The 16,684-nt window shown below is 23.8% G+C and overlaps 3 protein-coding genes across 3 annotated transcripts in view; 2 read left to right on the top strand and 1 right to left on the bottom strand.

The window, feature by feature from the left end:
• LOC113372860 (G protein-activated inward rectifier potassium channel 3-like) overlaps positions 1–4,412 on the bottom strand; it is a 44,849-nt gene extending 40,437 nt beyond the window's left edge. The window contains 1 exon segment of the mRNA XM_026613197.1: positions 4,186–4,412. Within this exon segment, the coding sequence (XP_026468982.1) occupies positions 4,186–4,412 (227 nt within the window).
• A 4,657-nt stretch (positions 4,413–9,069) lies between these two features.
• Positions 9,070–11,546, top strand: LOC113372859 (barrier-to-autointegration factor-like). Its single transcript, XM_026613196.1, has 2 exons — positions 9,070–9,192; positions 11,406–11,546. Exons 1-2 carry the CDS (start codon positions 9,070–9,072, stop codon positions 11,544–11,546), a joined length of 264 nt encoding a protein of 87 aa, XP_026468981.1.
• A 1,608-nt stretch (positions 11,547–13,154) lies between these two features.
• Positions 13,155–13,526, top strand: LOC113373089 (barrier-to-autointegration factor-like). Its single transcript, XM_026613413.1, has 2 exons — positions 13,155–13,317; positions 13,380–13,526. Exons 1-2 carry the CDS (start codon positions 13,195–13,197, stop codon positions 13,524–13,526), a joined length of 270 nt encoding a protein of 89 aa, XP_026469198.1. The 5' UTR covers positions 13,155–13,194.
• The last annotated feature ends 3,158 nt before the right edge of the window (positions 13,527–16,684 follow it).

The raw sequence follows: 16,684 nt of genomic DNA, 5'->3' as shown, positions 1-16,684 counted from the left end.
TTTTTTAATTAATTGTTGAAAGTGTTGAAAGAAAAAAAATTATGAAACTTTGTTGAACGATATATTTCATGGTTGATACTAACTGAAATATTATAGGCCGACAAAAAGAAGTTTAATTTAATAGAAACATGAAAGTTTGAATATTGAATCATGTCAAAATTTTAAAATTATTCCCAAATTCAGGTGTTACCAAATATCAATTATTAGCAATTAAGTCGAATACATATATATACCAATCAGACAGATTTTACAACATAATTCTTATACTTAGTTTCCAACTGGCACAATGTTTTAAGATTAAAGTCAATAAAGCTATTAAATTAATGAATTTAAAGTAAATTTTATAAAATTCCTACCTTTAGCTTAGACACCGAAACAATTCTTCAAAACTACACTCACTTTGCAATAAGCCGTATTTGTGTTTATATTCACAACAAAAATATTAAATACAATACTATGAATTAATAATTATAACAATAAGACAAAAATATATAGGTCCACAAACATATTATCATTATTATTAAATATTAAATATTGAATTTAACTGCGACAATTTAATTCTAACACATCCGACATTTTGATTCTAATGTCAATTCGGTTTAACGCATTCTTCACAGTTGTGTTTGCAGGGGTACCAACATTCTGCATATTTTTGCAAGCAAACGTTAATCAATTTTTTTATATATTCATATTATATCAATATAATATAAATAATTAATATAAGAACATATGTGTAAACAATCTAAATATAACTAATTAAAAATATTAATATTTTTAAAGTGATCAGTAATATTTAAAACTTATATTTGTGAAGTTGGTGTTAATGTCCGCCATTTTTTATTTGATTTGACGTTTCGTTTACAATAATTTTAAATGTGATGATTGTGTGGATATGTTAATTTACGTTTAATTAATAAATAAACCGTAACAATATGTTTATAATATTTAGTTTTATGTGTTATCAAAAAGTAAACGTTCAAAGTAATTGTAAAGGTCAAATATTTGATACGAGGTAAGATGTTAATTGTTAGTTAATTCAAAATTATTTATGTTTTTAAGTATCGATGAGTGACGTTTTTCTAAAAACTATTTACAGAAACTAATCTTAATGACTCAACAATTTAACGCTTAGTCCATTACTTATATATAAGTACATGATATATACATATATACTTATATATATCAGGAAGTTCTTGCAATTTGCACTAAGGCAATATGCCACTCACACCTAGTTTATGTATTTAATTTGTTTATTTCACAAATCACATTTCTTATCTCTCCACCAGTAATTTGTGTCACAAAAACCACTTAAAAAGTTTTTATCTAAAGTATTTATTTAAAATCTTTTTATTACCTTATGCTTTTAGAAAATGAACCAAATCATTTGTACTAAATTAGTGCAATAAAAAATCTTTCACCATAAATTTGTATTCGGGCCCTTGGTATAATTAATTTTCGATATTTGTAATTCTAATTCGATCAATCTGTTTCTAATAAACAAACTTGAAATTCATGAAACTTTCTATTAAATGGCCTCCTGAGGTCAAAATCTAGTCGATTGAATAAATAATATAACACAATGTATTGTTTTATTAGATTAGACAGGTTTTGGAAACCTTGGTAAAAAATAATTAGGAAATATTAGTGGGTAATATTTATTTTTGTTCATTGATTTATTTTATTTATGAAAAATATTAAACCTAAATATTGGCTTACCAGTATATGGTGCGTTTATAAAATTATTCTTGAGAACGCTTTCAGGGAAAATCGTCAATATCTCAAAAAATTGCTTGAAACCTCACAATTTTTTTTATCGGTATCATAGCAGACATGTCATAGTATAACGTACTACAATTTCATAAACTTAAACCGAGTATAAATAATTATAAAAAATATAAAACACAAATTTAGCTTCTCCTAACCTGTCTACTATGGCAGAGTGAATTTTTAAAGGACGTTTACGATTAAAATCGTTAACATCTCAAAAAATTGCTTCAAACTATACTATTTTTTTACTGAACATTATCATGGACATATTATTGTATAATATACAAAAATTTTATAAACCTTGGTAAAAAATAATTAAGAAAATTTAGTGAGTAATTTTATTTTTGTTTATTGATTTATTTTATTTATAAAAAATATTAAACCTAAATATTTGCCTTCCAGTATATGGCTGCGTTTATTAAATTATTCCTGAGGATGATTTCATGGAAAAACGTCAATATCTCAAAAAATTTCTCGAGACTTTACTAGTTTTTATATTAAGAATAATAGTAGACACATTATAGTATAATATACTCGAATTTCATAAACTTATACCTAGTAAAAATATTCATAAAAATTATAAAACAATAATTGCTTACTATCTTCTTTCCACTGAAAAATATTGTAAAGTACTTTGTCGACTAAAAATGTTAATATCTCAAAAAATTTCTCCAAACTATACTATTTTTTTTACTGAATTTTATAGTAGATATATTATTGTACAGCATACTGTAATTTCATAAACTTAAACCGAGTGTAAATATTTATAAAAAAATATTAAACCTAAATATTGGTCTTTCAGTATGAATGGCTGCGTTTATAAAATTATTCCTGAGGACGCTTTCAGAAAAAAGTGTCAATATCTCAAAAATTTGTTTCAAAAATGATTAATATTTCTATTAGATATCATAGTACATACATTAAAGTATAATATACTAAAATTTCATAAACCTCAACCAAGTATTGATATTTATAAAAAATATAAAATACAAAAATAGCCACTCCCAACCAATCTGCTAAGGCAGGCTGCGTTCAGAGTAAATTTTGAAGGGCGTTTTTAGGTGAAATCGTAAATATCTCAAAAATTTGTTTGAATGCTTAATAATTTTTCTACCAGACATTATAGGAGTTATATTAAAGTATAACATACTTAAACTTCATAAACCTTAACCGAGTATAATTATTTATAAAAAATATAAAACACAGAAACAGCCACTCCTAACCAAATTCAGAGTAAATTTGTAACGGACGCTTTTGGGCAAAATCGTAAATATCTCAAAAATTTGTTTGAAAGCTTACTAATTTCTCTATTAGACATCATAGTAGATACATTAAAGTATAACATACTAAAATTTCATAAACCTCAACCAAGTAGAAATATTTATAAAAGATGACAAACTCAAAAATAGCATCTATTGAACTTCCTACTAGTAAAAGTTGTTCAGAGAAATCTTTCAAAGAACACTCTTTGTTAAAATCGTTAATATCTCAAACAATTGCTTCAAACTCTACCAATTTTTTAAATCAGAATCATAGTAGATATACTGTAGAATAACATACTAAAATTTCATATATTGAAATTGAGTAGAGATATTTAAAAAAAATTAAAAACCTGCATTGCGTCTCCTTTCTAATACAAATGTTTTGAAAAAAAGTTTTAAGAACACTCCGGAGTAAAATTGTTAACATCCCAAAAAATTGTTTGAAAGCTCATAATTTTTTTTATTGTACAACATAGTAAACATACTATAGAATAACATAGTAGAATTTCATGAACTTAAACCGAGTATTAGTATTTATAAAAAATATTGAGTCCACAAATTGCATTTGTACTGCAATGACTTGTATGAACTGGTGCATTTATAAAGACCCTTTGACGCTTTGGCAAATTTCACAAAAATTTGTTTGAAAGCTCACTATTTTTTTTATTGATTATCCTAGTAGACATACCATAGTATAACATACTTAAATTTTATAAATCTAAACTGAGTACAAATATTTATAAAAAATACACAACCCCATGATTACATCTTCTATCTTATCTCAGGACACGCTCCTCAAAAACCGTTAATAACGCAAAAACCTACATAAAGACCCTAAATTTTTTTCATCAAACCCAACAAAAGACATATTAAAGAACATCATATTAAATTCCCATCATAATATTCCGTATATTCTTTCTGTAACACGACACGACAGATAAGCCCCTATATGATACTCTGACCCGAGAGACAATTTTGCTTTATCTCTTCATGTTAAAGTTTCTTTGTCCAATTGTTATCTTATTGGTGACCCCGTACCGAAGTCACCAAACACATTGTTGTGGGAAAAAAATTCAATTTATCAAACTATTCAGGTTTAATAAAAATTTATATTAAATTTATATCTTTTGTACCATAAATCTATTATTACAATTACCTAAAAAGGGGCCCTCCTCCATTTCCAGAAGAGTCGCCCTTAAAAGACAACCTCAATTGTCTATGAAAAGACCCTAAAAGACTTTGTCTTCTAGGGGCACCCGGGGGCTGTCCATTTGTGGCCGGAGGATCCTGTGGTTCTTCGACTTTCACAATAATAGGGGCTGCAGGGGTCACTTCTAAAAGTTTTGTCCATGGAGGACTCTCGTCCTGGGGTCCTTCCACCATTATGGTCAGTTTAAGGCAGTAACATTAATAAAAAAGACACTTTGTAATTGACTAAAGTTTAAAATTGATTTTAGTTTGGTGGTTTTAGTATTTTGGGGTAGGGGCCACTTTGGGGTTTTCAATGGTACTCCAAAATGCGTTGAGGTACAAAGTTGAAATTTGGGATTTTTATGTGTTTTTGTATCGTGTACAAATGGCGTTCAGGTTTTTGCAGGTTTCACACAAAATTTTGCACAATTTTGAATTTTTGCACTCAAGTTTTAAGCACTTTTAGGTTTTTTAAACAATTTTTGTGTTAAAAACTTGAAAATTGGAATTTTGGCTTTATTTGAAATTTGTTACAAAATGGCGTCCCGGTTTTTTTATTTTTTGGTTATTCTATATTTTCGAAAATTGGAATTTTGGCTTTATTTGAGATTTGTTACAAAATGGCGTCCCGGTTTTTCACTTTTGCACACAATTTAACTATAAAACTTTACTATTTTAATTTATATATTGTTTGTGTTTTTGCTGTAATTTTGTCGAATTTAGAGCCAAATTTTAACCCAAACATATAAATTTTGGTTTTATAATATTCTATACTATATTATGTTTAAAATGGCGTTTACACTTTTTACAGCTTTCTAACAAAATTTTACACAAAAATTTTACAAACAATTTACTTGTAAAACTTTATATTTTTACTATGGAAACTTTATGTTTTGTTTCTGTTTTTGTCGATTTTTTGTGCCAAATTTTGACCCAATCTCATAAATTTCGGTTTTATGATATTCTATACCAAATTATGTATAAAATGGCGTTTACACTTTTCAAAACTTTCTAACAAAATTTTACACAAAAATTCTACAAACAGTTTTCTAATAAAACTTTTTATTTTTACTATGGGAACTTCATATTTTGTTTGTGTTTTTGCTGCATTTTTGCCGATTTTAGAGCCAATTTTGACCCAAACTCATAAATTTTGGTCTTATAATATTTTTAACTGAATTATGTGCAAAATGGCATTTACACTTTTAACAACTTTTTGAGAAAATTTTACACAAAAATTTTACACACAATTTACTAATAAAACTTTGTATTTTTACTATGGGAACTTTATATTTTGTTTATGTTTTTGCTGTAATTTTGTCAATTTTAGAGCCAAATTTTGACCCAAACTTATAAATTTTGGTTTTATAATATTCTTTACCAGATTATGTATGAAGTGGCATCTAAGTTTTTCAAAACATTCTAACAAAATTTTGCACAAAAATTTGTTAAACTTCAATTTTAGTTTTGGTATTGAGTTCTTGTCGACACATAAATTGTATTAAAATAATTTATTTGACACTTTTAGTTTAATAATATTTTTTTTAATATACTGTATAAATCCAGGGGTGTATTTTGGTACAAATATAAATACAAAATGATCCCTAAATTTTAAGTTAGTCCATAAAATCCAGTTTTTGGTCTAAAAATCAAGTTTATGTCAATTTTAGTAATGAAACTTTTAGCAGTTTTTTTAAATTATTGAAAATTCCAGGCACTTTTTTATATGAATTTATATTAAATTTGGTATTTAATTTTTATAAAAAATCACTGATGCACAAATATTTACATTACAGTCAATTTTTCCAAAGTTTTTTGATAAAACATGACTGAAATAGTCTTGAAATTTACAGTTTTATTTTTAATTTGTATTTCAAAAATTAATTAGTATTCAGAATTTGGCTAACATTTTTAGCAAAAAAATTTATTGAAAATGTACATAGTATAGTAAAAAACACTTTAAAAATTAAAACAGTCAAGTTCTAGTTTTTGTTTTGATTTAATTTAATATTATCCAAACAAAATATATTTTAGGGAAAAGTTTATGTTTAAAATTTTTGTTAAATATTTATGACCAATTTTACAAAATTTTATGCAATTACAACAGGCTTTACTTAATATTATATTCTTAAGAACATATAATTAGTAACTTTTTTAAAAATTTCATACATTTTCCGCAAAACTTGAAATTTGATGCATATTTTTGTTTAAACAATTGTCAATAAATAAATGAATAGTTTCATAAAACTATGCTAAAAAATTTATAATTCAAAGCACTTTATTAAAATTTTATTCCACTATATAATTATACACACATCCAGCAATTTTTCAAATTTTTTGAAAATTTTTGCAAGATTTATAAATATTTTTAAAAAATATCGAAACTAATTTCAATATTTCTAACAAATCCCAAAACAACTACGCCAAACAAGCACTAAAATCACCCTTTACCCTAAGCACTTTTTGAAAATTATATACCACCACAAATTTACACATACATTCAGCGATTTTTTCAAATTTTTGCAAAATTTTGCAACAATTGTAAATATTTTTAATAAATAAAAAAAGAGCAGCATGTATGCACCGAACGTGCGCCGACATTCGACTGAATTCGATTTTGTATATATTTACATACACGTGGTCGCATTTGGAGGACATTGAAAGAAATTTTTATATAGAATACAGCAGAGACGTCTGGGGAGAAAGTAAATGTACTAAATGGTTTGAATCTTGGATAAAAGTTAGAGATTTTAACGCTGGTTCAAGGAGTTGATATAAACAAAAATACTGATTCGATGTAAAGTTTAGAAATTCATAATAATTTGAGTTTTGGATTTACAATGTAGTAAATTTAATATATTGTATTTTAAAAGATCTACTATAAGGACAAATAATAAAATTATCGAGCTTTCCTAAAAATTTTCAAGATATTTACAATTTTATGAAAAAAGTACCTCCAAGTCAAAGTATGCATTTAATTGATACGATGAACCAATAAAGTTTAGAAATTCATAATAATTTGAGTATTTGATTTAGAATGTTGTAATTTTAATACATTATATTTCAATGTGTCTACTATGATGTCAAATACTAAAATCGATGAGTTTTTTTGGAATTTTTGAGATATTTACAATTTTATAAAAAAAGTACCTCCATGTCTAAGTATGCATTTAATTGATACGATGAACCAGTAAAGTTTAGAAATTCATAATAATTTAAGTATTTGATTTACATTGTTGTAATTTTAATATATTATATTTTAATATATTTACTATTATGCCAAATAATAAAATTGATGAGTTTTCTCAGAAATTTTCAAGATATTTGCAACTTTATAAAAAAAGTACCTCCAAGTCTAAGTATGCATTTTAAACTAATTTGATGAACCAATAAAATTTAGAAATTTATGATAATTTAAACATTTGATTTACATTGTTGTAATTTTAATATATTATACTTTAATATGTCTACTATGATTTTAAATACTAAAATTGATGAGTTTTCTCGGAAATTTTGAAGATATTTACAATTTTATAAAAAAAGTTCCTCCATGTCTAAGTGTGTTTTTTAAACTAATACGACGAACCAATAAACTTTAGAAATTTATGATAATTTAAATATTTGATTTACATTGTTGTAATTTTAATACATTATATTTCAATGTGTCTACTATGATGTCGTATACTAAAATTGATGAGCTTTCTTGGAAATTTTAAAGATATTTACAATTTTATAAAAAAAAGTACCTCCAAGTCTAAGTATGCATTTTAAATTAATATGATGAACCAATAAAGTTTAGAAATTCGTGATAATATAAGTATTTGATTTACAATGTTGTCATTTTAGTATATTATATTTTATTATGTCTACTATGATGCCAAATAATAAAATTGATTAGCTTTCTTAGAAATTTTCAAGATATTTACAATTTTATAAAAAAAAGTTCCATGTCTAAGTATGTTTTTTAAACTAATACGACCAACCAGTAAAGTTTAGAAATTCATAATAATTTAGGTATTTGATTCACAATATTGTAATTTTAATATATGATATTTTAATGTGTGTACTATAATTTCAAATACTAAATGCACGAGTTTTCTTGAAAATTTTAAAGATATTTACAATTTTATAAAGAAAGTACCTTTATGTCTAAATATGCATTTTAAACTAATATGAGGAACCAATAAACTTTAGAAATTTATGATAATTTAAATATTTGATTTACATTGTTGTAATTTTAATATATTATACTTTAATATGCCTACTATGATTTTAAATACTAAAATTGATGAGTTTTCTTGGAAATTTCAAAGATATTTACAATTTTATAAAAAAAAGTACCTCCATGTCTAAATATGATGTTTAAACTGTTACGAGTCAGAAACGAGTTATTATTTCTTTTTCAACTTTTGAACGGTTTGTTTAATTTGAACCAAATATTCAGCGAATTTGTTTGAAATTAAATAGTCCATAATATTTTCTAACATCATTTGTACCTACAGCACCTTGGTATATTTTAAAACATTTATTAAAAATAGACAAATTTTTCGACAAGGCTATGGATGTTACAAAAGCGATAAACAAAAAATGCGTAATATATTATTTTTTCCCGGAATATTTACAAAAAATCGATAACACTATTGATAACAAATACAATAAACTTATATCATAATTTAAAAATATTTTTCGCAGAAGTTAACAATAATAAATTTAACTGGATAAGATCTTATCTAAATCTTAAATTAATTTATTGTCGTCTTCTCGTGCCTATATAAACTTTAGAATTTGGAATCAACAGACTAGAACAGTTTGATTTAATGTTTTTTTCGTTGATTTTGTTTTTGAAAAAATGTCGACGAGCCAAAAACACCGGAATTTCGTTTCGGAGCCGATGGGAAACAAACCGGTCACGGAAGTCCCCGGAGTCGGAAGAGTTTTGGGTCAAAGATTAAATGATGCCGGATATTCCAAGGTAAAAATTATAATTGATATAAATAAATAGAAATAGAATTTATATTTAATTAATTTTAATATATAATAGTGGTTGAATATTATATATAAAACTCTAAAACTCTACTAATACAGGTTCATCTGGTTTAAAATGCACACTTAGACCTAGAGTTACTTTTTGAATAAAATTGTAAAGATCTTAAAAATTTCCAAGATAACTCATAAATTTTAGTATTCGACATTATTGTGGACACATTAAAATATAACATATTAAAATTACAGCATTGTAAGTTGAATATTTAATTTATTACGAATTTCTAAACTTTACTTGTTCGTCGTATTAGTTTAATATGCATATTTACGCATGGAGGAACTTTTTTTATAAAATTGTAAATATCTCAAAAACTTCCTAAAGAACTCATCAATATCAATATTTGGAATCATAGTAGACATAATATAATATAATATATTAAAATTACAATATTGTAAATTGAATATTTAATTTATTACGAATTTCCAAACTTTAATGGTTTATCGTATCAGTCTAAAATGCATACTTAGTCATGAGGGTACTTTTATAACAAAATTGTAACTATCTCGAAAATTTCAAAGAAAACTCATAGATTTCAATCTTTGGAATTATAGTAGACATAATGAAATATGATATATTAAAGTTACAGCATTGTAAATCAATTATTCAAATTATCATGAATTTCTAAACTTTATTGGTTCATCATATTAGTTTTACATGCATACTTAGACTTAAAGGTACTTTTCGAATAAAATTGTAAATATCTTGAAAATTTCTAAGAAAGATTATCGATTTTAGTATTTGACATTATAGTAGACATAATAAAATGTAATATATTAAAATTACAAGATTGTAAATCTATTATTCGAATTATTATGAGATTTTGTAACTTTACTGGTTGATAGTATCATACTTAGGCATGGTGGTACTTTTTGTACAAAATTGTATTTATCTTGAAAATTTCTAAGAAAGATTATCGATTTTAATATTTGGCATCATAGTCGACACAATAAAATATAATATATTAAAATTACAGCATTGTAAATTGAATATTTAATTTATTACGAATTTCTAAACTTTACTGGTTTGTCGTATTAGTTTAACATGCATATTTAGGCATGGAGGAACTTTTTCTATAAAATTGCAATTATCTTGAATATTTCTTAGAAAGATTATCGATTTTAGTATTTGACATTATAGTAGACACATTAAAATATAACATATTAAAATTACAGCATTGTAAGTTGAATATTTAATTTATAACAAATTTCTAAACTTTACTGGTTCATATGCATATTTAGGCATGGAGGAACTTTTTTATATAAAATTGTAATTATCTTGAAAATGTCTAAGAAAGATTATCGATTTTAGTATTTGACATTATAGTAGACATAATAAAATATAATATATAAAAGTTGCAACATTGCTAATCAAATATTCAAATTATTATGAGTTTTTGTAACTTTACTGGTTGATAGTATCATATTTTGGCATGGAGGTACTTTTTGGATAAATTTGTAAATATCTTGAAAATTTCTAAAAAAACTTATAAATTTTATTATTTGGCACCATAGTAGACATAATAAAATATAATATATTAAAATTACAACATTGTAAATCAAATACTTAAATTATTATGAATTTCTAAACTTTACTGGTTCGTCGTATTAGTTTAATATGCATATTTAGGCATGGAGGAACTTTTTTATATAAAATTGTAATTACCTTGAAAATTTCTAAGAAAGATTATCGATTTTAATATTTGGCATTATAGTAGACATAATAAAATATATTATATTAAAATTATAACATTGTTAATCAAATATTCAAATTAATATGAATTTTTGTAACTTTACTGGTTCATAGTATCATACTTAGACATGGAGATACTTTTTGAATAAAATTGTAAATATCTTGAAAATTTCTGAAAAAACTCATCAATTTTATTATTTAGCATCATAGTAACCAATGAAATAAAATATATTAAAATTACAACAATTTAAATCAAATACTTAAATTATCATGAATTTCTAAACTTTATTGGTTCACCGTAAGTTTAAACTTTGTCTTAGAGTTGAAGGTACCTTTTTATAAAATTGTAAGCATCTAGAAAATTTCTAAGAAAACTTATTAATTTTAGTATTCGGCATTATAGTAAAGATAATGAAATACAATGTGTAGTTTATAAATTTCTGTTTTTTTAGGCAAGTAACCTTTTGGGTTCCTATTTGACCAACGAGGGCCAATTCAAAAGAAATTTCCAGAGCACTTGCTATGCAAATGACAGACAGGCCAACGAGGCCCAAGCTGGCCTTAGAGGATTTACCAATAATTTTATTGATTAATTACTTTATAATTAAAAACTTGTAGTCTCTATAGTCATTGCCGACATTTTGACCAAACAATAAAAAATATAAAATACCCTGTTGTTTTGTATAATCATCACAAGTGTAAAACGACATTCTAAATTTTGTTATTTAACTTGATAATTTCAACCAGGACATAGTAATTTTTTTACACTAACTAAAACTAGATAAAATTTACTCATATGATGTGTAAATTACTATAAATACTTTGATATTAAAATTTTAAGTAATTCTTATTCCGCTTGAAACACGGATTTGAGTATTTACGAATTAAAAATAACTGTATTCAGGACATTTGGTTAGATTTTGTCAAATGACTTGAAAATTTTTTTTTTGATTTATTTACATTATTAAAAACTAGATAAAATTTACTAAAATTTAATATTAAATATCATATACACATATATATTGAAATTTTGAATAAAATCTAGTGGAAACGCAGACTTTAGTATTTTGTTAATTATCAATATGTGGAATTAAGAAATTTTTATAGATTTTATCAAATAACTTTTAAAAAATTTTATTGGGGATACTTTGATAAAGTTATACTACTATAAACTAGATAAAATGAACTAAAATTTTGTAATAAATGTTTTATTTATTTGCATATCAAAATTTTGAATAAATCTAGTCGAAACGCAGACTTTAGTAATTTCTTAATTACCGATATGTGGATTTTGAACATTTTTCTAGATTTTGTCGAATATCTTAGAAATTTCAATCAGAACATATTAATTTATTTATATTTATTATAAGTACAAACTACATAAAATTTCCTATCGAATAGTATTAACTGGTATATACAACTTTCTAACAAAATTTTGAATAAATCTAGTCGAATCGCAGACTTTAGTATTTTATTAATTATCAAAGTGTGTATTTGGGACATTTTTCTAAATTTTATCGAATAACTTAAAAATTTTATTCGGGATACTTTGATTAAGTTATATTAATATATAGACTAGATAAAATGGACTAAACTTTAATATCAAATGTTTTATTTACATCAGTAGAAAATAGATAAAATTTACTATCGAATGGTATTAAATGTTATATACCACTTACTAACAAAATTTTGAATAAATCTAGTCGAAACGCAGACTTTAGTATTTTATTAATTATCAATATGTGGATTTGGGACATTTTTCTAGATTTTGTAAAATAACATAAAAAATTTATTAAAGACACTTTAATTAGGTTATACTAGTATAGAATAGATAAAATGGACTAAAATTCAGTATCAAATATTATATATACTTGTATATCAAATTTTTGAATAAAATTAGTCAAAACATAGACCTAAGTACTACACCAGTTATCAATATGTGGATTTAGATTTAGATTACAAAAATCATTAATATAATATATATATATATATATATATACTGCAAAAAAGATATAAATAATAATAAAAATGTAGTTAATACTTTAAATGACTAATAAAAATAATTATCTGACTACCATATTAGATAATATTATCACAATTCCAGGAACAACTTATTGGTACCTCTGATAACAATTTATCGAATCGTGTATTGATAAATTACAAAAACCTATGCAATTATACATAAAACAAATCTTAGACAACAACTTATTGAAAAAATATTTAAAAAAAAAAAAAATTACCATGTCGACATCCCAAAAACACAGAAATTTCGTGTGTGAACCAATGGGCAACAAATTGGTGACAGAATTACCAGGAATTGGTTCAGTTTTAGCCCAAAGATTGGCAAATGCTGGATATCTTAAGGTAAATAATAATAAAAAAAAATATTTTTAATTTAATTTTATAAATTATAAGTGTATTTTTAGGCTAGTTCAGTGCTAGGACAATTTTTGGCAATGGATAAGGATCAGGAAAAATTTAAACTTTGGTTAAAAAGTGTTTGCCAGGCTAATTCCAAACAGGCTAATGATTGTTATATTTCTATGAGGGATTGGACTAATAATTTTTTATAATTAGAAAAAATTAATTGAATGAGCTAAAAATATTGTAATAGTTTTAGTGGTAAAATAAATAATATATATATATATATATATATATATATAATAATATAATATATACATATAATATATACATCTATATATACATATACCATATATGTAACTGGTAATTATGTATGTGAGAACAAATTTAGAATGTTGTAGATTATGTATATAAAAATATATTCAAACAAAATAAAACTATATCAAAACATTAGACCGTTTAGCAAATGATTTCGTGGAATTAGGAAGGTCAAGTTTGAAATTCTGTAATTCTTAAACCACTTAAACTACAAAAATGTTGTTCATAAAGGATTTATACATAATTTTATAAGCTAAATTTTTGCTTTAAAAAAAATTTTTAAAAGTTTTAAAGATATGTCAATATAAACTTTAGAGTTGTCAACGTACAGAATGTCGATACGTTTTCATAGTTTTTGCAACTTATTGTCAAAATTATAAATTCCGTGTAAAATATTTATTGTTTTAAATTAAAACTAATATATTTATAAAAAAGTAGTTCCTGTCGAATTTGTGCAGAATTTCATTAGCTTTAAAGTTTGTTTACAAACATTTTGTGTAAAATTTATTGTTTAAAATAATTATCAAAAACTGCAAAACGCGCCGAGCGATTAATAACATTTTATTTGCACCCAAAACTAATAATAAATATTGGTACAGTTATTAACTAAGTTTGAAATTCTGTAACTTCTAAACTAATTAACTTACAGCAAAGTCGTGTATGAAAGGTTTGTGCAAAATTTTATTGCCAAAAAGTTTTGCTCAAATAGTTTTTTCATGGGTAAAGTAGTTTCTGGATATTAGAAAAAAAAGTGTAAAAATGCGATTTTGTATTCCTCGCACAGAGTTCTATTCACCAAATTATCTGAAGACAAATGTTTAACAAAGTTTCAAATTTTATATTATCTAAACTGATTAAGTTACAGCAAAGTCTTGTATGAAAAGCTTAAGCACAATTTTTTTGCCAAAAAGTTTTGTTAAAACAGTTTTTCAGTTGGTGAATTAGTTTTCTGGATATTTAAAAAAAAATTGAAAAAAATGCACGGATTTTGTTTTGCTTGTACAGTGTTGAATACAATTCAATGCTGTAACTAAGTTTAAAATTCTCAAAGTTCATTTACTTTAATAAAATTTTAATAAGTGATAATTTTGCTTGATTTTTATTATTGTGTGTTATTTATTTCATAAATTAGATGTAGAAAATTAATAAAAATAATATTTAGTTCAACACATTATATTTAAATTAAATTTCTAAATTTATTTACTTTCTAAATTTATTTTTTCTTTATTTTCTAAATTTATTCTATATTTAAATTAAATTTCTAAATTTTTATCATTGTTTTAACTTAAAAAGTGGTCAAATATATGATGGTCATATAGTACTTAAAAAAGATTAAAATTAAAAATGTACTTGAGAAGAATTTAAATTAATCAATTAATTATTCAAAAAAATATTTTAAATAGTAGTGGCATCTAATTTTTCACCTGAGAACTTGTTCACCTGTCTTTTTTACCTTTGGTGAAATATTTTGTTCGGTTTACGCGTTGGATATTGTTGACAAAAACAAGAACCTGTTTTGAATTATTAACACTAATATATATATATATATATATATATATATATAATTTTACAGGTGTATAATATAATTTTGCAATAATAACCATGAAGGTTATACCTGTACAACGGAGGCAAATTCATAAACCACACCTATTTAGAGCTGACGTAATTGTTGTTCTTTCTGTTAATATGAAAAACAATATATTTTGTAACAAAAGAATAAATTTTTGTCTTTTGTCTTAAAAATACATTAATATATATATATATATATATAATATATATATATCATATAAAGACTTATCAAATAAATTATATCTAAGCCCTGGTTCTTGTCTTATAAAATCGTAAATAACTTAAAATTTGTGAAAAAGCATACAGTTCTTTATATTGCATTTCATATATACATATAAGGAGAAACATATGCAATCACCGCATTATTGGGTGATCAAAGATATTTTAATTAATTATCTAAACTTTTGTCTTCCATCTATAATTTATATCCAAGACATTCTGGTACTTGTCTTATAAAGTGTAAATATCTTAAAAATTTGTAAAAAAAAATGCAATTTTATTAATTGCATTTTATTATAGACATATTGAGGAAAATATTGCAATTACCATATATTTAGTAAGTCGGATATATTTTATTGATTATCTAAACTTTTGCCTTACATCAAATAATTTATATCCAAGACAACCTGGTACTTGTCTTATAAAGTGTAAATATCCTAAAAATTTTGGAAAAACAATGCAATTATTTCATATTGCATTTTATTATAGACATATTAAGGTTGAATATATCATGATTACTGTGATTTAAAATAATCAGAAGTATTTTAATAAATTATCTAAACATTTAGCTTTCATCAAATATTTATATCCAAAACAACCTGGTCCTTTTCTTACAAAGTTGTAAATATCCTAAAAATTTGTGAAAAAACATGCAATTTTTTATATTGCATTGTATTATAGACATATTAAGGTGGAATATATCATGATTACTGTGATTTAAAATAATCAGAAGTATTTTAATAAATTATCTAAACATTTAGCTTTCATCAAATTATTTCTAAGATACCCCAGTGTTCGTCTTATAAAATTGTAAATAACTTAAGAATTTGAGAGAAACCATATTTATTTTAATATTAGGAATAAAAATAGATTTATTTAAATACAAATTGCTAAGATTTTAAGTTGTTAAAATGACCAGAACATTCATTATAATTTATATTAATTTGGTTTTATATATATTGAACACTACTACTAAAATTAAAGTGCCTACAAAAATCATATGCATGAATTTATGCATAAATAATTTTTCATCAAAAATTATATTTTTTGACTAATAATAAAAATTTTAATTTCTTCATTCATTATACAATTAACACGAATGTTACAATTTACTTACAATTAGTCATAAGTCTTCATTTAAGATGCTAATTATATATAATACAAGAGAGTCTTGGAAACAAGGTTAACATTTTAACGTGTAATTATTTCAATTTATTAAGAACAAATATAATAAATATGTTGATTTAACCTTAACCCATCTATG

The sequence above is a fragment of the Ctenocephalides felis genome, unplaced genomic scaffold (genome assembly GCF_003426905.1).
Source record: "Ctenocephalides felis isolate EL2017-DRISC unplaced genomic scaffold, ASM342690v1 CF-g0.4_SCAFFOLD_01604, whole genome shotgun sequence".
Taxonomy (NCBI): Eukaryota; Metazoa; Arthropoda; class Insecta; order Siphonaptera; family Pulicidae; genus Ctenocephalides; species Ctenocephalides felis.
The sequence above is the reverse complement of the archived record's forward strand: the minus strand, read 5'-3'. Positions and strand labels throughout refer to the sequence as shown.

Excerpts from the sequence above, each read along its gene's own strand:
- LOC113372859 (XM_026613196.1), top strand. The coding sequence starts at position 9,070 with ATGTCGACGAGCCAAAAACACCGGAATTTCGTTTCGGAGCCGATGGGA. Across the intron at positions 9,193-11,405 it reads ATGATGCCGGATATTCCAAG|GCAAGTAACCTTTTGGGTTC; the intron begins GTAAAAATTATA and ends CTGTTTTTTTAG.
- LOC113373089 (XM_026613413.1), top strand. The coding sequence starts at position 13,195 with ATGTCGACATCCCAAAAACACAGAAATTTCGTGTGTGAACCAATGGGC. Across the intron at positions 13,318-13,379 it reads CAAATGCTGGATATCTTAAG|GCTAGTTCAGTGCTAGGACA; the intron begins GTAAATAATAAT and ends GTGTATTTTTAG.